At 38.3% G+C, this 25,888-nt stretch overlaps 1 protein-coding gene across 1 annotated transcript in view; it reads right to left on the bottom strand.

Moving 5' to 3' along the window:
- The window catches only part of LOC149817632 (protein SWEETIE-like), a 180,327-nt gene extending 155,300 nt beyond the window's left edge, over window positions 1-25,027 (bottom strand). Inside the window, exons 1-6 of the mRNA XM_089985742.1 lie at window positions 24,835-25,027; window positions 24,179-24,386; window positions 12,669-12,775; window positions 5,123-5,359; window positions 4,912-5,001; window positions 4,739-4,826 (exon numbers count right to left, since the gene is read on the bottom strand). Coding sequence (XP_089841868.1) covers window positions 4,739-4,826; window positions 4,912-5,001; window positions 5,123-5,359; window positions 12,669-12,775; window positions 24,179-24,386; window positions 24,835-25,005 — 901 coding nt within the window. The 5' untranslated portion in view covers window positions 25,006-25,027. The remainder of the gene's footprint in view (window positions 1-4,738; window positions 4,827-4,911; window positions 5,002-5,122; window positions 5,360-12,668; window positions 12,776-24,178; window positions 24,387-24,834) is intronic.
- Between the last annotated feature and the right edge of the window lie 861 nt (window positions 25,028-25,888).

Raw genomic sequence — 25,888 nt, 5'->3', positions numbered from 1 at the left:
TGTTTTTCGTATGTCCAAGCGTGAAGTCTGAAAAAAAACTGATTTTTTTTAAATCAGTTATGTAAACCTGTAGCGGTGGTAAGGAATTGGGGTGTTTCATCCAATTGGTTTAAAAATTGTTTTGTTAAATGGATTAGAAACCACACTTGAAGAATTGTTTGGAAAACTGGAATTTTTCTTATGTTCTAAAAATCTGACTTTTATTGGATCCGTGAAACTTGGTCGGTTATGGATATTGAATCTGAATCTAATAAGTGCTGAAATTATTTGGTCACAAAAAGTTTGGATTCTAGGCTAATATGATTAAATCTTATGTGCTTGATAAAGTTTGCATTCGTTCACTATGAATACTAAGTATATTCGTCTATGGATGATTATTGTCATAGGAAAATTTACAATGCTAATTAATTTATTTTGAATTGTGTAGTGGTTATGTGTGAACTACTGATGAGCCTTTGGAGGTAAGGACCATGTCTTGCTTATGCAGTGGTAGATTGTAAAATGCATTGCGAAACTATTTTGGTATTGCTTTTGAATTAATTACATTGTTGAAATTGACAAGGCAAAGGCATGAATCTGTTATTACATGATGATTTGCATAACTGTTTGAACTTTTAATTGATTAAGTATAATAAAAGAGACCAAACAATGTAATATTTTTTCTTCATTAATGGACATCTGAAAAGGTGAAAACCTCGGATGTCAATCATAAAAGATCGTAAGGATACTAAACGTCGTGTGCATTGCTTTCCCCAAGAAACCAATGTATAGTTTGTGTTCCCGACCACGGTTGTAGCAAACTTTTGTTACTTTGCCTGGAGGTGGTGGTGTTAGACTCAGCTGCAGTTATTGGTATACCAAGAAAGTGACATCAATACATGTTGATTACCTTATCGTCCCGGCATTAGGTGATGATTCCTAATGTTTCGATTAATGGTGATGATTTCTTATGTTGGTAAAGAAACATGTGTAGAACACAGTTAATAAAATACAAATTGTATATTAAGATACCACTGAGAACTGTCTTGAACCTCGAAACTTTGGCCTATTTTGAGTATCTATGTATTTTATATAAGTGAGAATTAAATTGTGCGCATTGAGTGTAGTTGAGATGCATATGCTTAGATGGATGTGTGGAAATACAATAAAAGATAAGATTCGGAATGAGGAGATACGTAAGAAGATAGGCGTTGCATCCATTGAAAATAAGATGAGAGAGAATCGTTTACGATGGCTTGGACATATTCGGCGAAGGCCTAATGATGCTTCAGTTAAAAGGATGGAGAAATGGGAAAATATATTAGTTAAAAGAGATCGGGGTAGGCCTAAGAAGACTCGGAGGGAGATGATAGGAAAGGATATGAATGCTTTGAACCTCACCGAGGACATGGCATTGGATAGAAATGATTGGAGGAGAAGGATTCATGTGGAAGACCCACAATGATTTTCTTTTTTGGTTCATATTGCCGACCCCAATTGTTTTGGGATGAAGGCGTTGTTGTTGTTGTTGTTGTTGTATTAAGTAGGGACATGCAAACAAAAGCAATATTGATAATTAAAGTTAATAAGTCATTTATACATGTTGCATTGATTCATGCACCCCTAAATATTTAATTTAGCATGAGATTGTTCGTTATTTGAATTAAGCAAATTATATTACAAGTTGAATGTGTAATGTGTGATAAGCCTCTTAAACTTATGTTTGATTTGATTTATGCTAATTTCCTTACTATTGAATTTCGAAATGGTCTCGTACGATAACTTTGGTTCTTATCTCACTTTTTTTTAATCTTTTTCAGGTACTGAAGCACAGTGAAGGAGGGACCAGCTTGTTGGAGAGAACGAAGGTTATGATACGGTGGCCCGGGTTTTGATAGAGTTGGAGAATTTTGTTTTCAGAGAACATGTGAACCCTAAATGGGGAATTATTTATTAAATTTAATTCAATACAAATTCATAGTTTGATTTGTTTTATGTTTGGAATAAATGTTGTGTTGTGTATATTAAACCTGTAATGTGCCCCGGGCCCCTAGGATATTTTTTGCAATGTTTTAAAATTATTTATTTATAAAAAAAATCTGCATTTTTTTGAGGGTCAGTTTGGGGTTGTTACAATTGTGTAGTGCAATTGCTCCAAGGGACATGAGCTAAGGTCGTGTGCACGTGGAAGGTGCTTATTGCGCGGTGGTGGTGTCCCAACCATGCAAGATGTGTGGGATCATGCAAGTGCATGCATAACATTGGTGAATGAGTTTGGGTGGTGCTCATCGCTAAGACATCAATTATCAACTGGTCTTCAGATTAAGGGTCGAAAGACCTTTCCCATTGGTGGGTGAGGTTATGTAAAGGTGGTGCTCATGAAGTCGCTATACGCTCTATGTCACGCAAGGCTAAGTCATCAGTGTATGTTTTGCCTTCAATGGCCATATCTTTAGAAGGAAACTCGGGAGCAATGTGTGTATTCACAACGCTTAAGTGATGTGTTATGCTCGCTATGACCCGTATCGAACATTGGGATGTTCTTAGGGGTGCAGAGGCATGGTTTGGCCTTGGTGACAACATGCACTTGCCCGTGGGAGTGTACGTTTGGCTCTTTGGTTAAAGGTGTTCATTGGTATGGGACAACGATGCACGTAAGTGACGATCGGCTATGCGATGGCAAGGTTCGAGGATTCTTGAAAGGGAGTGTTTGCAAAAGAAAGTATTCACTGTGTGTTTACACGTGTTTGAGAAAACATGTATTGAAGCTAGGTTCAGTTTCCTAGTGGAATCACGGGAGTTCAAGGCATGTCAAGCACGAAAAATTGTTGTTTGCCTCACTCGGGCTATGCCCGTGACAGTTACCATGTGCTGTCATAAACAAAAATGCAATTTCAAAGTATTAGGAAATCATAAGGATTAGGTTAAACAATGGATCGTTGGAAGGGGAAGGTATCACAGGTTTGATATCTATGATGAAAAACCACTACAGCAAATGAAACATGAAGAGAATTCTGAATGAAAACATGTACATGGCAATGCAAGTGAAAAAGGTTGGATATAACCATGGTTGCCAGTTGAGGAAGCGGGAGCGGGAAGCGATACGGGAAGCGGGAGCGGGAAGCGAGGCACTTTCAAAATTTTAGGAAGCGGGGAAGCGTGGGACCACTTAGGACCGATTCGGGAAGTGTCTCGGAAGCGACCTAGGAAGCGTCTCGGAAGCGACCTAGGAAGCGTCTCGGAAGCGAGGGGGAAGCGAAAAAAATAAAAATAAAAAATACAAAAAAATTGAAAAAAACAGAGGAAGCGAGGGAGAAGCGTGGGGGGAAGCGAGGGGGAAGCGTGATGGGAAGTGCGTCCCCCATTAAAGGGAAACGCGTCCCCCATTAAAGGGAAACACACTTCCCAAAAAAGGGGGACGCTTCCCCCCACGCTTCGGAAGCGCGACGTTTCGCGCTTCCGAAGCGCGCTTTGGGGAAGCGCGCTTCCCCTTTTAGCTAGGTGCTTCCAGTAACCCTGGATATAACGCAGCTATATCATAGTGCAAATAAACATAATCATATGGAAGTCAATGAAAAGTGGTACTTTGGGTTAAATGTGATGCATGATAGTATACCAGGGACATCTTAAACACAAGATCTTGGGTCCCCAATCCCAGGGTTACCGAAAGCGCCCATAGACATAGGGAAGTGCGCTTCCCCAAAACACGTTTCGAAAATGTGAAACACGGAGCTTCTGAAATGTGAGAGGAAGCGCCCTTTTTAAATGGTAAGTGATCTTCCCTTTTGATGGAAACCCGATTCCCAACTCTGGAAACCATGTTTCCTTTATTTTGGGGCTCGAACAATTTTGCCCCTTACATGCTTGTCTTTTACCAAAAAAAGAAAGCTAATGTTTTTGAATGAGCAAAATTGTATTTTATGGAATTTTTTTGTTAAAAGGCAAGGAGTGCGAAAGGGGGAGGGTTTTACGAGTTTTTAACTCTCTCTCTCTCTCTCTCTCTCTCTGATTAAAATTAATTTTTTTCTTCTTGTGCCGGTTCACAGGATATGTTATAGCTACCATGGAAAAAAATTTATGAAACATGAATTTTGTTGCACTGAAATTTTTGTGAAAAATGAATTTTGCTGTTATCCATTCTTAGAAGCATTTATTTGTGCAAATTGTAAAAGGCTGTAGGATTTATTTGTGCAAATTGTATTCTTGACTCATTGCTGTATGTTTTGTAGGATGCTTCATTGCTTGCTTATGTGCTGTAGGATTCCAATATCACTATTTTGTCTTACTTTGTGTGCATTTACCATCTTGTTGTACTCATGTTTTATTTTGTCAATGATAACATAAATTTTATATTTTGGTAAATTAAGGAAAATATAATTACATTTTTTCTTCTTGTTCAATTCTTATTCATTTCCCTCTCGAATCCTAAGTCGCTTCCCTTTTCGTTTCCCCTTTGAATCCTGGTTTGCTTCCGATTTGATTCCTAGGTCGCTTCCGTTTCGCTTCTAAGTCTTTCCGCGCTTCCCGCTTCCTAAAATTTTAGAAGTGACTCGCTGCCCTTTTCCGCTTCCCGCTCTCGCTTCCTCGACTAGCAACTTTGTCCAATCCCATTATCATCATTCCAATAAAGAAAAGATTAGATACATGTGTGGCCTAGCAGTAATTAAACCAAGTTAAGCTACGTCAGGCAACTATTGGTAGCAAAATTTAATGGAAGCATGTTAGCATACAAAAATTGAACGAACACTCATACACTTACCCTTAACAAAAGGCCCTATCAAATGCTTCTGTAATCCACCTTCCATCTTTCTTGCTGCAGCAGGTTGAGTTTTGACCTTTGTTTGCACCTTATAATCATATAACAGTATGAGCAACAATTGCAAATATATTGGTAAATGCTGCATACACTTTTCATGTTACAGAGGAACATACCTGTGCCTCTGGATTCATCCCAAGAGCAAGCAATGCACCCAAAGCTTCAGCAAAGGCACCCCTGACAGAAGAGATTGCATCCTCAAGAGCCTAAAGACCGCAAGCAAGAATTAACAGATATAACCAAGAGAATTATGGCAAGACTGTCTCAAAATGATGGTAGGCAAAGACTAGCAAAATTTTGTTTTACTTTAAGAAAGCACATGCTTGCCTTAACACAACATGTAGCACAGTGTTCGAATTCTGATAAACCTAACCCAGGGCCACCAATACTGGCAAATGCAGTAAGACACCTAGCTGCAGCTATTCTTACAATAGGTGATTTATCTGTGATGCCTAAACGCATGATAGTGCGGTATGCTTCAGAATATGCAGTTGAAGAACCTGCTCCGCCAGAACCTTCTAAGGCATTCTGAAGCATTTGCAATGCTTCTTGCCTAACAAATTCCTGCAACATATGTTAAACAGATGTTTAATATAGAAAAAAGATGAAAAGGAATTGATGTATGGTCAAAATGTAGCCATAATATAAGTATGAAATCATCCCATATGCTCCTTCTATTTGATTATGTGAAATTCCCTCAACTGTATTAGCTATCATCAACTATTCTATGGTCTACTGTTGGCAGCACACTAACTTGCATGGACAATAAAATATATCTTTTACACTGAGAACTTCTGAGTTGTCTGCATTTTCAAGTATTGATGCCATAGCCACGCACAATATGTAAGAACCTCGATTTTTGACAGTTATTTGTGTAAATTTATTCAAAAATAATGGATATTTAGTTGATTTGGGCCTAGGACCTGATACCCGGATCCGTAGATACCCTACGAATTAGACATTAGAATATACGTAAAGAAATAAATAATTAATATTAGCTATGAAATGAAAAAATGTCTGATATAAAAGGGGGTCGAATCCATAGTTGGATCCGCCATTCACGAGCGACCCGGATCCACTCTAACAATGGATCCAGTGTCGCGGGCCGCGGGCTCGAACCCGGACCCGAGTCCAATTTCGTTTAAAGGGGCGTACTTTATAAAGAAGAAAAGGAAACAAGAATCGTGCCTAGGGCACGATTCCTGTATACATCGAAAGGGAGAAGGGGGTCGGTTCCAGAAGGTGTAACCGAACCCCGTGTTTCTCGGAGGAGAGGAGTGGGGGTTCGGCGTGATAAAAAGGGGGGTGGAGAGGGTTTCGCCCTCTTCACTCGACTCTCTCTCTCTCACTCTCTCTTTCTCGCTATGTCGATTGGGCGTGCACCGGAGAAGAGGTGGTCGCCAGAAAACTGCGGCAACCAGCAGCCATTAAAGGCCACGGCGAGCATCCCTGTCACGACAGCAGTGAGGGGCGACTTCAGCCGGCTCTGTACTCACGTCTCCAGCCTCCGATCGCCGGAAAAACCCCTGAAATACAGGTACGGTGCTCCTCTCGAATCTAGGTGAGGGATCGAACATGGGTTCGATCCCGTGTAATCTTTTGAGATGAGGGTCCATGGGAACCCTCTGGATGGCTGATTTCTGCAAAAACCATGGGGGGCGAACCATGGATCGTTTCCCATGGCCCGATTTACTCCTCTTCTTGCTAGCCTATTTTTCTGCCATTTGGTTGGAAAAGGAAATTTCAGGGTATGTAAACTAATTTACAAAAAGAGAATTGATTGTCTCTCTCGTTGAAATTTTGGTTGCTATTTAGTTTCAATTTTGTTTTGGGGGTTTCCATCAACCCAAACCCGAAAACCCATATTTATGATTTGGGGGTTTCGGATTTCCATTATGAGGGGGATGTGCGATTTCGATTTTTCTTATATAAAGGGGGTTTCTTGTTTGTGCAACTCTTTTGACTTCTATTGGTGATAATGGCCCGTTTGATTTATAAATTTGTTATAAATGATGTTTTTGTTAACTATAGATATGATGGATGTGTAAGGAATCTGGTGGATTGAGTCGTTATAACTAAAGTATGTACATTAATTTTTTTCCTTGACTCATTAGGTTGATTCTGTTTAGCAAACTCCAACGCGTTGAGGCAAGCTCTAAGCAAATATTTATTAAAGTAGTAGGTTGTTTCTCTGAGCCAACTTTCAAAGAGTGATGGACAATTTTTACACTTAAATTGGATAGTTGACTGGGTTATTGTCAGCTTATTGGTTGTTGCATTCTCTGTCTTTGGAGTTTGAGCATTTCTTAGGTTATGACTCAAAGTTTGCTCTTAAGTTGTTAATGGTCTGTCTCAGGCATTGGAACTTTTATCTTAGGCAGATATGGTCTTACTAGAGTTATAAGATGTGAGTTGTTGGTTAGCAGATCAAGAGTTTCCCAGACATAGAATAAAGCTAATTTTTTTTGCTTCCGGATATCAACTGTGCCTACATGCGTGGGTTATCCTTATATATAAACCAACGATCTATAGAAAGAGAGTGGGTAAGTGTGGGGTTACCACACATTTATGTTGCCCAAAATGGCCAACTTTTTTTTAACGAGTTCTTAAACACGTCAGGAAATTTTATTCAGTGAACACTTTAACAGATACCACCAGTAGTATAGTACCGCTAGTCATATGCCATTGTAATAACTGACCTCACCCACCATTCTTGGGAAGTGATCGAACTCACAGAGGATATACAAAGATGCCAGACATTTTGTGGGTATATAATTTACAGTTTGTTGTATTTTAGATATTTAGTTTATAAGCAGAACAATGCCATGTTTTGCTTTCATAATTAGTTATAAAAGATCAATATCACATGATGCACTTCACTTCCTAAAGGATGCATACAATTGAAGAATGACTTGCTTTTGTTGGCCTATAGTACAAATGAACAAAGAAAAAGGGCATCGACCTTTCTGTCTAGAATTAAGAAAAGGGAAATCTGAATAGTTTCCAACTGAAATTTTTACTGGGAAAATACTTGTTGGGTACCCATCTTCCGTGGGTTGTTTCAGTACCGAGCAGAAAATGAAACTTCTGTTATAAAACTGTGTGTGCATGGGCTGTACTCACGCTAAAATCGTGAGATACGCAGCCTAAATTCGTGTGGGGACACGTGCATTAAGCTAAATTGTGTTCGTAATGGTTGATTTTATTCATAACGTTAATCATGTTCATGCATGATAGGTTGATAGTGATGCTCATGCATGAAAGTTATCAGGTCTGTTTCTGTATTGCATACATAATTGGGTTTGATGGACAGATTTATCATGGGGTTTGTGTATAAGCACCATGTAAATGTTTCTTGAAACCCTGAGCTTTGGATTGAAACCCTAAGCTTTGGATAATGATCAGATCATGTTGGTCGATCCTTGTGCGCATTAAGATAATTGTACAAACTGTATTTTCTTTCCTGAAAATCTATGTCCTTTCAATATGATTGGTTGATATGTGTTGGCTGGACTGAATTGACTATATTTCTAGCTAGGAGGTTGGCGGGTCTAGGACTGGTAAGCCCAACTAACTTCCCTAGCATATGCCAAAGCTTACACTTCTGCCCGGTAATTGGTAAATGTTATTTTTGCATTTCATGATACTGGTTGTGCAATCATAAATGTGAGCATGACTTGGTTACTGATTTTCTTCTTTAGCATGTATGCTTGATGAATATGTGAAACTTTACATGTACACTCACATTTAAAAGAAATGTGCATTGGTTAATACGCGTATATGATGTAGGTACCACACATAGGGAAAATGCATATGAATGAGTAATGACATGCATATGTTTGGGTTTATGATGGCTTGAGTGCACATGCTTTTGGCATTTTGGCCTAGTGTTATAAATAAAACAGTACTTTTGTTTTGTTATGTGATGCATTGATGGCCTAAATGGACCGTCACCGGCCTGGAGAGTCGTGGGTTTGATTCTTTTCACATATGTTTTTAACTGCATCACTTAAACCACATAAGTTGGTATGACACACTACTACAATGTTCTAGTTGTTTATACGGGCTGGAGTCCCGTAAGGGTCCCCGCAAGGGAGGATGCGGGTTCTCACTTTACTTTTGCATATGGTGTTGCAAACTTAAAAAAAATGACTTTAATAAAAAGATAATGAATAAGAACAGTGTAATATACGTTTTGGGATATCTCATCTAGAGTATGAGAATCTTAGAGATACAGTCGTAGGGAGACTGTGAGGATAAAAAACTCTGTATGCTGTAATTTTGTCCACTGAACCCGATATTGAGGTTCCTTCTCCTGGCTACGGTTTTAGGGAGAGTCTGTCACTTTACCCGAGAGTGGTGTGTTGGTCACAACTGTGAGTTTGTTTGGTACCAAGGAAATGACACTTGTGGGCGTGGGGTATCCCTTGTGTCCCCGACATTAGATGTGGAGGTCTAATGTTCCGAAGGTGATTCGGTCCAGGGCTAAGTTGGAACCTAGTAATAAATTACAAATTGTATGTTAAGCTACCCTGGGAACCTACTTGACCTCGGGGATTGTACCTGTTTGGTGTATCTGCGGGCAATGGTAATTAAGAATGTGAACTTAAAGTTGTGTGCATTTAATAGGGCATGCAAATGCAAAGGAACAAGGAAACTTAAAGGTAAGCTAATAAAAGGATTCATGCATTGAAAAGAAGTTATGCATTTTCTTGTTATGCATTAGATCATGCATATTTGAATTGTTCTTAAAATCATGATAGGATCGTGGGTGGTATGTTATTTACTTCCTAAGAAACATGTTGAAAGATCTTATTACTTAGTTTTTGTCTATGCTCATGTCTTCCTGCTTAGCATATGTAACTGGTTACATGTATGGTTAATTTTTGCAAATTTTTATATCTGCACTCACTCAAATCATTACATGAAATCTTATTCGTGTTTTTTGTCTCATCTGATTTCTTTACAAGTATTTGTGATCAGAATTTCGGTTTTGACACCCTACTTTGTTGGTTTTTCACAGGAAATGGTGAACAGTAAGGTAGGACTGGCTACTAGGAATGGATGAGAGTTATACTTGGGCTTGACAGCTTCAGCAGGAGACAGAGTGGCTCTTTCTTTTATTTCAATTCTTCTTGCTTTTTCAGTTGTTGCTTTATTTTCAGTCGAATAAAACATTGTCTCTGAAATTCAATACAACAACAACAACAACTACGCCTTCATCCCAAAACAATTGGGGTCGGCGATATGAACCAACAAAGAAAATCATTATGGGTCTTCCACATGAATCCTTCTCCTCCATTCAATTCTATCCAATGTCATGTCCTCGGTGAGGTTCAAAGCATTCATATCCTTTCTTATCACCTCCATCCATGTCTTCCTAGGCCTACCCCGACCTCTTTTAACTAATATATTTTCCCATTTCTCCATCCTTCTAACTGGAGCATCATTAGACCTTCATCGAATATGTCCAAACCACCGTAAACGATTCTCTCTTATCTTATTTTCAATGGGTGCAACGCCTACCTTCTTACGTATCTCCTCGTTCTGAATCTTATCTTTTATTGTATTTCCACACATCCATCTCAGCATACGCATCTCAACTACACTCATTTTTTGAATATGATGTCTCTTGGCAGCCCAACATTCCGTACTATATAGTAAAGCGGGCCTAATAGTCGTCCTATAAAACTTTTCCTTCAACCGCAATGGCATTCTACGATCGCACAACACTCCAGTTGCACTCTTCCATTTCATCCACCCAACCTTTATCCTATGATTTACATCTCCATCAATTTCTCCATACTTTTGAATGATAGATCCCAAATATTTGAAAGAATCATCCACCGGTATTTCGTGCTCACCAAGCTTCACTACACTCCCATCACTACTTCGTTGCTTACTAAATCGACATTCCACGTATTATGTCTTACTCTTACTCAACTTAAAACCTCTTGCTTCCAAAGTCTGTCTCCATAATTCTAACTTAGCATTAACCCCAGCTCTAGACTCATCAATCAAAACAATATCATCAGCAAACAACATACACCACGGCACATTTTCTTGAATTGATCTCGTAAGCTCATCCATCACTATAGCAAATAGGAAAGGGCTTAAAGCAGATCCTTGATGTAACCCAACCGTTATAGGAAAATTGGTTGTCACCCCTCCATAAGTGCGGACATTGGTTACTACTCCTTCATACATATCTTTAATTATACTAATGTACTTGAGAGAAACACCTTTCTTCATTATTGTCCACCAGAGAACGTCCCTAGGTACTCTATCGTAAGCCTTCTCCAAATCAATAAAAACCATATGCAAATCTTTGTTCCTCTCTCTATTTCTCTCAATAAGTTGTCTAAGAAGATGTATAGCTTCCATAGTTGATCTTCCAGGCATAAAACCAAATTGATTCTCCGATATCATGACAATCTTCCTCAACCTAGACTCAATCACCCTCTCCCAAAGTTTCATAGTATGACTAATGAGTTTTATACCACGATAGTTTGTGCAATCTTGTATATCACCCTTATTCTTATATAGAGGCACCAAAGTACTCTTCCTCCACTCATTAGGCATCTTATTTGTCCGCCAAATCTTGTTAAAAAGATTTGTCAACCATTTTAAACCTTTCTCTCCCAAGTATTTTCAAGCCTCGATAGGTATACCATCTGGGCCAACTGTCCTTCTTGATTTCATTTTCTTCAAAGCCTCTGCAATTTCTTTCTTTTGAATCTTGCGCATGAAGTCACGATTCATCTCATGAAAAGGAATTGAAAAGTCTCCAAGATCCTAAGCATGACTTTCATTAAATAGCTTATCAAAATAATCTTTCCATCTCTCCTTAATCTCCTCATCTTTGACTAAAACCCTTTGCGTTTCATCTTTGATACATCTAACCATACCCAGATCCCTCGATTTCCTATCTCTCATCTTTGCAAGCCTATAAATATCCTTCTCACCCTCTTTGGTATCCAACTTGTCATAAACCTCCTTATATATCTTATCCCTCGCGTTCCGAACTACTTTTTTAGCTTCCTTCTTTGCTATCATATACTTCTCCAAATTCTCATTGTCTCTAAAATTCACTCTTATTCATAAATAAAGAAATTGTTTTGGTTCGTATGGATGATGGTTGTAAGTTCGTTTGTGGTGTTTGGGCTATCCAGTTGGAATTGGAATTGTAAGGACCCCGGGTCTCTGGGAAGTTTTCCGCACTGTTATAAAATATATATATATATATATATATATATATATATATATATATATATATATATATATCGCATTTTCAAAGGGTATGAGTTGAGGTCGTTACACAATAGGTGCTAAGTCTTGGGTTCCTAGGTGCTTCCTTGGGCAAGCGTGAGATTGAAAGTATGCATGCCATTATGCAAGAACAAAGGAGGTCATGGGTTGTGAGTTGTGCGATGTGACCTAAAGCAGAAACATGCAACAAATCTGGTGTTTGTTCAGTACAACTAAGGATGTAAATGGTTTGGATTTTGATCGGATGTTGGCCAATACCATATTCAACTAATCGGATGTTGGCTAAACGGATTTGGATTCAAATGGTCAAAAGCTCGTACCAGATCTGCTTTTTTACATGTAAGAGGATTCAGATATATGTGATTCATACAGGTTCCGATTGTGTAAGAAATAAAGCAGGATGATAAACAATATCTTCTTAGAGACTTTGACGGTAACTCATACAAGATCCTATGGAATTTTCTCATCTATACAAACCTTGGATTTTTTTGTTTATACATCATTGATCCTTTCAGAGGAAAAAAATTTAACAGAAAAGTAAGAGGAAAAGGGTTACGGAAACCTAGGCACACAAAAATTTAGATGTTATAAATGTGTATAGTACCTCATGAAACTTCATTAACTTTGCTGCAATGTTAGCTGTTTCAATTAATCCTGAAGTAATCCTCCTTCCAAATGAATGATATAACTCCCCTAGGCAATGTGTGGCACCTACCAAATCATTAAAAAAATAATAATATGATATTCATCATGAATCAATTCATTTGAAGCCTGCAAGAAACCTTTGTTGTTCAACAAGCAAGCCACAATTTCAAAAGCAACATTTGCATGATTGGAGTGCAAGGCCAAAGGGTTAATTGACTAGCATACATCCATATACACAACAAATACTTGCATGTTGGGAACATGGATTGGAACCTAATTCAGAGAGCAAGAATTAAGTGTAAGCATGCCCGCGAAAGAAAAGAATCCAGCTATATAGATGTGTCAGAAATGTTCCTTAAATTGGAGCATTTAAAAGAAAACGGTAACTTGATATACATATTATCAAAATCTTCAAAGATAAAAAAGGAGAAATAAAAATGTGATTTGAGAGTAATATAACAAAAATGATGACATTTTTATTAATTTCACCAAATTAAAATGTAAATAATCAAAAACACTAAGAAAAGGAAACAGTGCATTACATAGGAACCATCAGCATACCAAAAAGTAATCCCTGGCATTGTTATCCCAAAAACATCCTAAAATTTTTCGCCGCTAGCATCTAGAGGAAACAGCCATAAACAAACCCAACATTCTAGTTTAGAGTCTAGACACCTGTTTTCTTGGGCCTAATGGATACATATCATTGCACACAAAACCCCATGATCACGTTGCTCCCTGCAAAAGCTCAACCCAGCTTTCCAAGTCCACCAAATATTTTCAAGTTGTGTTAACTTTAACATCACTCTCAGAAGTACATCAGCATGTCACTGCAGTTCTCACAAGATTCATTTCTTCTTTTGCAGCAAAACTCAATATAATGCTGATAAGTCATATCACACAACATATATGATCTTGAACGTCATTTAATAATTGACTATGGTCCATCCGCCACCAAGAATTTAAGATGAAAGCCATGGATCTCTCTGTTGACCAGACCAATTTCAATCGTGATAGTTGTAATAAGGAATTATGCAGCTCAGATTGAGCCACCAGGTTAAGTGTGAAACTATAGTATCCATAAGCAGTGACAAAGCAAGACTAATACAACACAACACGATATCAAATAATATCAAAACACAGAGAGAGATAATATATATTTATTTATTTATTTATAGAGAGAGAGCTGCCTCACTCTTCACAGCTGAACAAGAGCGGATGCACCGCAGCGGTTGGATCACGCAGATCCAACAGAAACAAAAAAACATGCTCAAATGAGTTTTAGCGCCAGCTACAACCACCACTACAAGTCCTTTGAGTGGACAACACACCTTGCATGTCCAAGTGGGGCAAGGGCAACTACGCCCCATTCTATAAATAGTTAATTCGTACTGATATTATATTATACTATATTATATATATACACACACAGACATATAGAGAGAGAGTATTTGCTCAAGTTGGACGTAGGCAGCTACACCCCACTCTATATATACATGCATGCATGCATATACACACATGCATCACCTTTTGTAGTTCGCAAGTTGTTCACCAAATCCTTCCAAAATAATCCCTACATGTACATCTGCCAACTTTTATGGTTCTCAAAAAGTTTACCAGGTTTTTTTATCCTTTAAATCTTGGGATTGAAAAATCTGTTTTTTCTCAAGAGAATCAGCATTAAAAATAATCACATAATAAAAGTATAAATAACAATATAAATAGTATAAAATAAGAAAAATATTACAGAAATGTTTTTACTAACATTAACATTATGATATATTTTAAATTGTTGCAGTTTTTGGTATTTTATTGGCTTTTGAAAATATTACAATAAAATCGAGATATATTCAATATATCAGTGACGATATACGTGAAACATCAATTTCAAGAAGTTCATCAAGCCTTTGTGCATTTGATTGCCTCATATCTCAAATCCAAGGCGATCTGAGATCTAGGATCTCAAAAGCGCAGATTCCGCTTCCCCCGCCCCAAATCAGGCCAGAAAGCCATGTATCTTGGGGATTTTAAAGATCTCGGATCCTCCAATCTCTATTTGCATGGTTGGAGGATTTATTGTGCGCCCCATGCTAGATGTGTTAAAATATATGTATTCATGTATATATATATACACTAATTGATATCCCATCAAACCCGATAAAGGGTATTTATGTAATTCTGCCCAATAGAGGCATTTTAGTCTTTTTCTTTTATTTTCTTCTTTTTTTCTCTTCTTTTTTCTTTTTTAATGTAAATGCATTAAATGCATAATGCATTGAGGGTCCCAACTAAGAGTCGTTGGACCCCCAACGGTCACAAATGTGACCGTTAGGGGGGCAACGACTCCTTGTTGGGCCTCCCAATGCCCACTCTCTTGCTTATAAATAGAGGGGTAAACCCCTTTGTAATGTGTGGCTTTTTATAAGCTCATTTCTTGCTTTTATAAGATCTTTCTTTTTAGCCAGCCATTGTTGGCTTTGTGTGTGTCCATTGTGGACTTGTTCTTTGCATTTTGCTTGTGAATGTCCATTATAGGACATTGTGTTTATTTTCGCGTATTTCATTTCATTGTATCAGAGCAAGGTTGTGCTCTTGTTGTCAACTTTTTTTTCACTTGGGTTTCCCCTTGTAAGGTAGCATATCTTTTCTAGCTTCTCCTATCTCTATTTTCACCATGGAAGGTGAACACAAGATGGACCTCACCTTCAAGATAAATGGTACCAACTACTTGGTATGGGCGTCCGCTATGGAGAACAACCTCAAGGGCAGAAAGCTTCGGGGTTATGTGATAGGCACCATTCCGGAACCTCAACTACAACTCATCAAAATGAAAGAAGGACAAGAGAAAGCTTTAGAAGGACGAACACGAATTAAAGTCATTGAAGAACACCAATTATTGATTGAAGATTGGGAGAGTAAGCATGCAAAAATACTGGAATGGTTTATGAATAACGTGGAGCTAAAAATTTGTGCAAACATTGCCAAATTTCGCAAAGCTAACGAGGCATGGTTCTTCATGAAAGGTATGTACACACAAAAAAACCTCGCTAGGCAATTTTTCCTCCAAGAAAAGATTCGCAAGCTTAAACCGGAGCATGAGCAAGTTAGATCTTCTCGCCTCCAAAAATCTAAGCCTCTTCCCCTAGAAGATGTCGTTGCCGAAATATACCAAGAAGAAACTCGTCTTGGCATGGTAAAAGGGGGAGACGAAGTCTTAGCCGTTTCCAAACCCGAAAATCATGTTAGGAGTTATAAGCCTTCTCATTTTTTAAGACAAAATAACTATAATGGCAACTATAAGAAAGCCATATGTCATCATTGTCAAGAACTGGATCACATAAGGCCATATTGTCCAAAGATAAATGAATCTCCAAAGCCAAGAGTTGCTTCCGTTGAAGAAAGCACACCAAGGACGGAAGATCCAACAAAAGGAGGGGATTCCTTTTCTCTTGCTCAACTATCTGAGTCACTCCAATTACTACTAAAATCTTCATCTACTCCATCTAAATCGAGTGTCGCCATTGCCTCCTCCTCTCCTTCAGGTATGTCCTCTTGGATCCTTGACTCTGGAGCATCCTTTCATATAACACCTCATGAGAATGGGTTATCCGACTTATGTCTTAATTCAAAAACCTCTTATGTTTCAACTCTCGATGGCACGCCTTTACAAATCAAAAGTTTTGAAACTTTAAGTTTTTCCAAAAAATTTCGTATGCCAAATGTGAGGGTGGTACCTCAACTAAATTTAAATCTTTTTTTGTTTCTCAAATATGTGATCATAGATGTGAAATCTCCTTCTCAACTAAGGGTTGCTCTATACAGGATCTCGAGTCCGAGAAGCAGATTGGGCAAGGCCATAGGAGGGAAGATCTCTATTACATAAGCAGCTTGAAACTCCCTTCCAACTCTTTTTGTAACTATGTCCAAGATAAAAATATTGAAACTTGGCATCAAAGACTTGGTCATCCAAGTTTCTCAAAAATGTATTCTTTTCCTTTTGGAAAGAAATTTTGTAATGAGAAACATTTTGTTTGCAAAAATTGTATTTTTGGAAAGATGCAATCTATTCCCTTTCCAAATAGAACGTTTTTTACCAAAAGACCATTTGAGTTAGTTTATTCGGATGTTTGGGGCCCTTCTTCGGTCATATCGAAAGGTGGATACTCCTATTATGTTACCTTCATTGATGACTTTACTAGATATGTATGGATTTATTTTCTTAACTTAAAATCCGATGTCTTCGCCTTTTTCAAGAAATTTCATATGATTATCAAAAATCAATTTTTAAAAAATATCTCTATTCTTAGATCCGATTCGGGTAGTGAGTACCTATCAAATGAATTTCAAAATTATTTAGAAACTAATGGAATTTACCATAAAAACTCTTGTCCTAGAACTCCTCAACAAAATGGTTTAGCCGAAAGAAAACAGACACATTGTGGAAACCACTAGTAGACTTCTTATTTCTAAAGAAATTCCAAAAAGCTATTAGGCCGAAGCCGCTTTAACATTAACTTGATAAATAGAATAAGATCTTCATCCTTAGAAAATACATCTTTATATGAAAAATTACTTGAAAGAACTCCCGATTTTAATAGATTAAGGATTTTTAGGTGCAAATGCTTTGTTCTTTCACATAAAAGAGATAAATTATCTCCAAAAGCGATTGAGTGTGTATTCTTACGATATGGATAAAATAAAAAAGGATTTAGATGTTTCAACCCCAAAAGCAACAAATTGTATGTTTCTAAAAATATAACATTTTTATAAAATGAAAATGGGTTTGAGAAAACTAAAGATATTGATGAAAGCAAATATGCTTTCTTGTTTGATCTTCTTCCTCAAGAAGAAGTAACTCTTCAAGAAGAGGTAATTTCTAATGATAATTTGTTGAATGACCAAGAGGACATTCCTCACAACAATGTTGAAAACGAAAACCAAAATGATGTCATTGATAGTAGACCAATTCAAACCTATGTTCGGCGGCGTCAACAAGTTCCCATAAATGCTTTAGAAAAATACTCTCAAGGGTCCAACATAGAAGAAAACTCTTTGAGAAAATCTGACCGAGTCTCCAATCCTCCTAATAGGTTTGTCTCCTATGAGTCTCTAACACCAAAATATAGGTCATGCCTAATTGCGTTACACTCATTCCATGAATCATCTCACTATAATGAAGCCAAAAATATTCCCCTGTGGGTCGAAGCCATGAACTTAGAACTTAGTGCTCTTGAAAAGGCAAAAACCTGAGAAACCTCATTACCCACTGGAAATAAATCGATTGGATGTAGATAAGTCTATAAAGTCAAAACTAAGAGTGATGGGTCATCAGAACGCTACAAAGCTCAACTAGTTGCAAAAGGATATGTTCAAGAATACGGTATTGACTATGAGAAAACTTTCGCTCTCGTAGCTAGGATGACCAGTGTTAGTACTCTTATTGTTGTTGCTTCGGTTAAAAAATAGCCTATATATCAATTAGATGTTAAGAATGTATTCTTAAATGGAGAACTAAATAAAGAGGTTTACATGGACCCTCCGCCAGGAATGTGTATTGGTAATAATAAAATTCTTAAACTTAACAAAGCCTTATATGGATTAAAACAATCTCCAAAGGCTTCACATGATAAATTTAGTAACGTAATGCCAAGTTTGAATTTTTGTTCTTCTTATAGTGACACTGCTTTGTTTGTTAAAAGTGCAGGGTCTTAAGTAGTTATTCTCTTGCTTTATGTTGATGATATGATCATCACTGGAAGTGATGAGCAAGGAATTAAATGATATTAAGAAAGTTCTGAAAGAAAATTTTGACATGTCTGATATTGGTTTCTTAAGATACTTTTTAGGTATTGAAGTAACGTACTCTCCACGGGGGTACATTATCTCTCAGATGAAACTCGCAGCTAACATTTGTTTAAAGTCTGGCATCACAGATGACAAGAAGACGGAAACCCCTGAAGTTATCAATGCAAAGTTGAGGTTGGAAGATGGAACTCTTCTTGAAGATCTCACTCCCTACTGCCTACTCGTTGGGTCTCTGACATATTTATACATCACTCGGCCAGAGATAGCTCATGCAGTTCACTCCGTCAGTCAGTTTCAGCATGCACCTACAACCATGCACATGAGTGCAGTCTTAAGAATCATCAGATACATTAAAAATACTATAACTAAGGGAAAAAAATTCTCTTGTTCATCACTTGACTTAATTGCATATACTGATGCTGATTGGAGAGGAAATCCCAATGATAGAGTCTCAACTAATGGTTTTTGTGTATTCTTATGTAACTATGATTTCCTAGAGATGCAAGAAGCAGCACAAAGTATCATTGTCCTCAACGGAAGCTGAATATCGTGCAATGGCCACTACAACCATGAAGTTTGTGTAGCTTAGAAGTTTTCTCAGTGATATGGGTATAATCATCTCTACACCTTCAAAGATGTGTTGTGACAATAAAAGTGTCCTTTATGTAGCAAGCAACCACACCTTCCATAAGTGTACTAAACACATTGAGATGAACTGTCACTATGTTCGTGATGAATATTTAAGAGGGACCATAGCATTGCCATACGATACATCAGAGTACCAGTTGGCAGACTTCTTCACCAAAGCTCTTGTTGCTCCTCGTTTTATATTTGTTTTCAACAAACTTCCGGTCATGTCCCCGTAAAGCTTGAAGGAGGGTGTTAAAATACATGTATTCATGTATATATATATATATACTAATTGATATCCTATCATACCTGATAAAGGGTATTTCTGTAATTCTACCCAATAGGGGCATTTTAGTCTTTTTCTTTTATTTTCTTCTTTCTTTTTTTCTTCTTTTTCCTATTTTCATTTTTTTTATTGTAAATGCATTAAATGTATAATGCGTTGGGGGTCCCAACGACTCCTTGTTGGGCCTCCCAATGCCCACTCTCTCTCTCTCTCTCTCTCTCTCTCTCTCTCTCTCTCTTGCTTATAAATAGAGGGGTAAACCCTTTGTAATGTGTGGCTTTTTACAAGCCCATTTCTTCTTTTATAAGATCTTTATGTTTAGCAAGCCATTGTTGGCTTTGTGTGTGTCCATTGTGGACTCGTTCTTTGCATTTTGCTTGTGAATGTCCATTATAGGACGTGTTTATTTCCGTGTATTTCATTTCAAGATGTGCCCCTCGAAACTTAGATCCACAACATTCAAACACACCCTGGCATACCTATAATGGTGCTAACTATTACAAGATTCAAAATGATAATCTAGGAGTCACTTGGCCAAAAAATCTTGGTGAACTTCGCAAATGCACTCGTATACACAAAAGATTTTTAAATGCCATGGTGATCTATGTATCAGTTGGCACCACAAATGGCAGTTCTTTATATTAATAAAAAAACATAGCGAACACTTCTAAAGAAAACCTTAATGTCCCAAGACATATGAAATAAATATGACTTATTGCTTAAACTTACTTATATACCATTGGTATACTATGTTCAAGGCAACACCATGGAAATTCAAAGTGATTAGGTGTAAAAGAAAATGTTGAGATCTATTCATGCCCATAAAAAAAATGGAGGCATGTGTACATGCCTTATTTTGGGAGCCCATCTATCCATCTAGTTTTTTTAGGCAAAACTTTATATACATATTCTTTTACTTGTTTATTCATTGATGAGAATCATTAACAAGCTCTATCCCAAGTACATGGGGTTGGCTTGATGAGTCCAGTTTCTTTCTTCCTTCCTATTTATAGGTACAAGCTCAATCACCATTAGTATCCCATATCTCCTCTTATAACCTCCCTCTAAATCTTTAATGGCCTTCCTTTTTTTAATGTCTTCCACTTGCATCATGTCAACCTTTCTTAACAGTGTTGTGATAGGTTATCGAACATGTCCAGACCATCCTAAACAACATTTTTTAAAAGTTTTTTTTTTGCCGACGGTAATATTAAACATTTTTAATTCATTCACTTTTTTCTTATCATTCCTTACTACTCCATATATCGAACTTAACAAATGCATCCCTGCAACATGTGCATCTCTTCGTATCGTTTTTTAGTTGGCTGAAACTCATCACCATATAACAGTGTTGATATTATAATATTCTTGCAGAAATGTCCTTATAATCATAAAGATGTGCTTCTATCACATAACATTTTATTAGAGTATGATACTAGTTTTTACTTTGTTCAACCAGCACAAGTCCTACTAATATTATCTTCCTCAAGCCCACTATCTTGTTGTATCATAGATCCTAAATATTGAAACTATTTTATTATTGTATTGAAGAGTCTTGTGTTTTGATCATGACATTTATCCTTTTCGCTAGCTTTCTCATTAGAGCTACCTTCATATATTCTGTTTTTGTTGTCCTATCTCTTAAACCATTTTTTAAATGTAATCCTCCAAATCTCTAGATTCTTTTGCACATCCTTTTTTTCTCTTGACTTACAAGTGCTACATCATCTGCAACAAGTAACACACACGAAGAATAGAATGACTAACAAGATGAGTATGGGCTTCACACAAATCATTAGTGTAGTCCAGTTCAACATTAAATGAAAACATACTTGTCTCATTGCATGTATTTCTCATAGTTATCATACCCCTAGTATGTGTACCTTAAAGGATTTCAATATATATATGAGCTGTTGTTTTTCTTCAATACTACCCAAATTAGCTGCTTTGATAGACTACTATAAGCTTTTCCTAAATCAACAAAGACCATACATCCCTCTACCCTAGATTTCTCCATGAGTTGCCTTGACAAGAAAATACTTTGAGTTTTAACATTTTAGGCAAGAAACCGTATTGGTTTCTGAAAACATTTGACAGCTTCTCAAATGTTGTTCCATTATTCTTTATTGAAATTTCACAGTATGAGATAAGTTCACAATTTTTCTTACATATAGTAACCAAACTATTCTCCAAAAGAGACTGAGTTCTATGTCACATGCATGCATGCACATTGTGCCCACCCACATATAGTTTATTAATTTTACAAATTAGACATAGAATAGACTCAATAGAGTCATTCGTTACTGGTCAACCATGCTACCTTGACATTTCTAGAGGCCAAGGTGTTGGTGTCTACACTGTCTAGGGATGTCAATGGGTCGGGTCAGGGTCAACCCAGACCAACCTATATAACTAATGATTGGGTTCGGGTTATTGTCGATAAAACATGAAAAGAACCATATCTGACTATATAGGGTTTTCAAAATCCCGAACCCAGATTGGCTTATTAATGGGTCAGATAGGTGTTGGGTCAGGTTCATTTTGAAACATAGGTTTAGAAAGTGTAGATATATTTTTTTCCCCATGTTGACAAGTAAAGACACCTTGGTCTTTTAGCATTCTTGTTGTGTGTGAACTGTGAAGCAAGTGGTTGGGGATCCAATTCCCTTTGGAAAATATCAATATTTTTTATAAAAACATACTTGAACTGGATGCTAATCAGATTGGATACCCAATTTGGTGCTTCTTTCACCAGATCGGGCACCCAATCCGATGCTTGAAAATAAAAACCAAACCTGAACCCAAACTTGGTCAGGTTTCAAAGAAAAAAAAAAAACTAAACCCACTAAAATTTAACACGGGTCTGAACTTTTTTTACCAAACCCAGCAATATAGACCCAGGTCAGGTAGGGTATGCAATGCAAACCCGACACCATGACAGCCCTATTGGCATCCAACAGTTTTGGACACCAACATTCCTAGACATAGCATGGACACTTCAGCTTTAACATAAGGACCAAAAAATGGACACTTTGTCGCCTGACAGACATTATTAAGTGTCTAACACGAACTCCATGTCTATCATATTTAGAACCCACTTTTGCTCATTTCATACCTAGAGGTGTCAAAAAGTCAAACCTGGTTATGGAAGCTTGCTTGTCATCCACGAATCTACTTTTTCAACAGCTGCCATGTGTAACCCTTCCTACTTTTGTCTAACACCAACACTCGTGTTAGTTTCCAGTAGCTGGTCAATAATTTATGGAAGCATGAACCGATCTTTTTTGAAGCATGCTTCCATCTAGATTGGAGCACAGGTAGATAAAAATTGGCTCCAGATTTGTAAGAGTAGGTCTGGGAGTGCAATCATCTTCAAAATAGAAGAATCCAGCTATCACAGAACTCCCTTTTGTTTCTCTCTTCACACTATATGAAACCTGGATCCCCTTCCTTTCATCACTCCCACTTAAACAGAATCTGATGATTTTTCTTCTTTTTTCTGACATCTTTCTTTTGGTGTCACATATGAGACAATCTTCAGACGTCAGGGGTCACATTTACAACAAAAAACTGTGAAACGCAAACTTGGATGAGGACTTGTTTCGCTGTCCATCAATGGTATAATTCATACTTGTATAAAGGAGCCTATTTGGGTTCATGTGCCATACATGTGGAGGTTCAATGCCCCTAGATCCCATTATTCACCCAAAGACAGCATTCTACACATTTCCAGACATCCAGCCAGCCCCTCATTGGCTCTGACATAAGCTTAGGAAAATTAGCTTCCGTTTTACTTTTTTTAGAGTCAACAACAACAACAACAACAACTACGCCTTCATCCCAAAACAATTGGGGTTACTTTTTTTAGAGTGGTTGAGAAAATTACTGATTCTATTCTTTATCAGCTTTGAATCCTTCACTTAAGCAGATATTGCTAAATATCATGTGAGTGGATGAAACTCTGAAAACATATCATGGCTTTTACTACTTTCTCGTCAGCCCTTCTTGGTTAATACATGCCCTTCTAGTATATAAAAGTTACCTATGGCCATGTTTTTCAACTGATTGGTCCATTTGACACATGGATCTGTTACATAACTAGTGTTTACATGCATGACCTGAATGTTGCAACCAATTGAACCCCGTTGAAGGATCAAATGACCCATGGCAGGCAAAACTGAAAGTCCTATTGCATGAGTTTAGAGTTCAGTTGATGACCAAATACTTTTTCAACAGGATAAAACAATTTGGTTAATCGGTTCTGTAAGGAAGTGACCCCTCGGTGAGAACCAAAGCATTTGTCTGGTTTGTTTGATCAACTAGACCTCATGCCATTGATTATTTGCAGAGGTGGGTCATTGGGTTACTGTGACCGTGGAATGTGAAATAGAGATCCTACGTATAAACAATTATTACCTATATCTAGTCAAGTACTTAATAATGACGCTCTCCTCCTTCCTACCTGAAACAGAACCTCAAATGGTTAGTGGATGCCCCAGAATGCGAGACGTTGGCCATATCGGCTATAACATTATTCATGTGTCCCCTTATATCTGTGCAACCACCCGGAAATAACCTTCTAATTGCTTCCTATCTGAATGTATCCTTCAAAGGGTCAGTGAGTACGTCACGTGTGAAGTTCGTCTTGGAAACTGGAATTTACAGCCACTTTCCACACGGTAGTTCAAATTCTTCAAGTTCTTCTCTCCAACAATGGAAAAATAAAGTGGGGGAAGAACAGCACTGACCCGCATACGAAAGTGCGTCGCTTCTTTTCCAGTCGGCGAGCCACCCCTGGAAGCTACTCGCTCTCGAGTATATAGAAATGCTATCTCCCTTGGCTATCACCTTCACCATGGCCAGTGAAGCCAGGCGCCAAACAGGCCGACGAGCTGCCAGTATGAGCAACGAATAGAGAGCATCCTCGCACTTCCTCTGCCATAAGATGATGGACTCCTGAAACCCAACAAAAAACCCAAAAAATAAAAATCGTCATGATCTCCCGATTTCATATGCACAAACACGAAACAATCGAGCCCTAATTCTCGTAAACCCAACCCAACCACAACCAAATAAGACGCAAAAAACGCAATTACGCAATCGATATACGGGAAACGAAAATTCAAGTGCGTGATCCCAGAACCCACATTGTGTCCTAGTCTCGTGCAACCTGAGCAAAACAAGTAAACTAATCAACCGCATTATGCGAAAAAAAAGATCTACCGGATCAACCAGAACGCATGAAAAACAAAAACCGGTTTCGAGATCGATCGTATCGAACGCGATCAGAACGCTGAGATGCAGAAACGATGCAAACAAAAAGCATATATCTAGCAAGATCCAGAAGCAATCCGTCGACAATTTGAGATAGGATCAATCAAAGGGAAAGAGAGAGACGGGATGCCTTGGGCTCTTCGTCGATGGCGGAGACGAGATCGGAGAGAAGATCGAAGCAGAGGAGGGCGTCGGGGGGCTGCTGCGGTGCGGAGGCGACGATGGACTCGAGCTGCGCCACCAGGATTCCGAATCTCGAGAGCGGGACGCCCTCGCGGACGCTCGCCTGCAGCCTCGCCATGGAGCCGATGGCAGCGCCAACCGACCCAGAGAGAGAGAGAGAGAGAGAGAGAGAAAGAGAGTCGGCTCTGAGTAGGCTTCTATACTTGGCGGGGGCGGACTGAAGGACGCGTGCTGCTTTAGCGCGCTTAAAACATTTGCGTGTCAAAATGTTGCCTTTCACAAACAAATCTTTTCCTGAATATTGCGCCACGTTGAAGGATAGCCTCGCCATCAGTGTTTGTAGATACGGCACAGGAGCAGCAAAACGTGGGCTTTATGATTGGGTATCATCGGTGTCACCCTGTAGTTTTAGCAGCAGCTCCGTGTGATTGTTTTTGGGTGTCAATGGGTCGGACCTGCACTCACTGATTCTCGTCTATGTGGACCCGAAGTTTGCGCACGCGCAAACCAGACGGATCCCTGTATAGATAAGATAAACCGGACCTACTGATTTTTTTTTCTTTCTTGTAAGTGCAAAAAATAAGCTGATCCTCAGCAGTGCTGAGGTCAGAGATGGGTCTGGTATGAAATCTAATGTATCGGATTTAGGTCTATCTACCACTCATTTTCTATGAGTCCGATTAGGGGTGGGCATCGGGCCAGATACCCGATAAGTTTTCAGTAGGGATTAAAACTGTTCGAATTTCGAAGCAAAAAATATTTTGGGGGAGTCCATCGAAGCAGATCCGGGACAGCCAAAATTTGCAAAAGCTCCATCCTGAACAGGTTTGCAACCCAGTTTTCAGGTAGAGATGGACATCGGGCCAGCCTGTCCTAGTCTGATTATTACCCGATAAGGGCCAGACAGACCCGACTCATGTATCTGCCCAAGCCTGGCCTGCCTCAGTCATACTCGGGCTGGCCCCTTTCGGCCCGACCCAGTAAATAGGCCCGGCTTGTTG

Source organism: Nuphar pumila, chromosome 13, assembly GCF_984573655.1.
Source record: "Nuphar pumila chromosome 13, dmNupPumi1.hap1.1, whole genome shotgun sequence".
Classification (NCBI taxonomy): Eukaryota; Viridiplantae; Streptophyta; class Magnoliopsida; order Nymphaeales; family Nymphaeaceae; genus Nuphar; species Nuphar pumila.
Note: the sequence above shows the minus strand (reverse complement) of the source record. Positions and strands in the feature narration are given on the sequence as shown.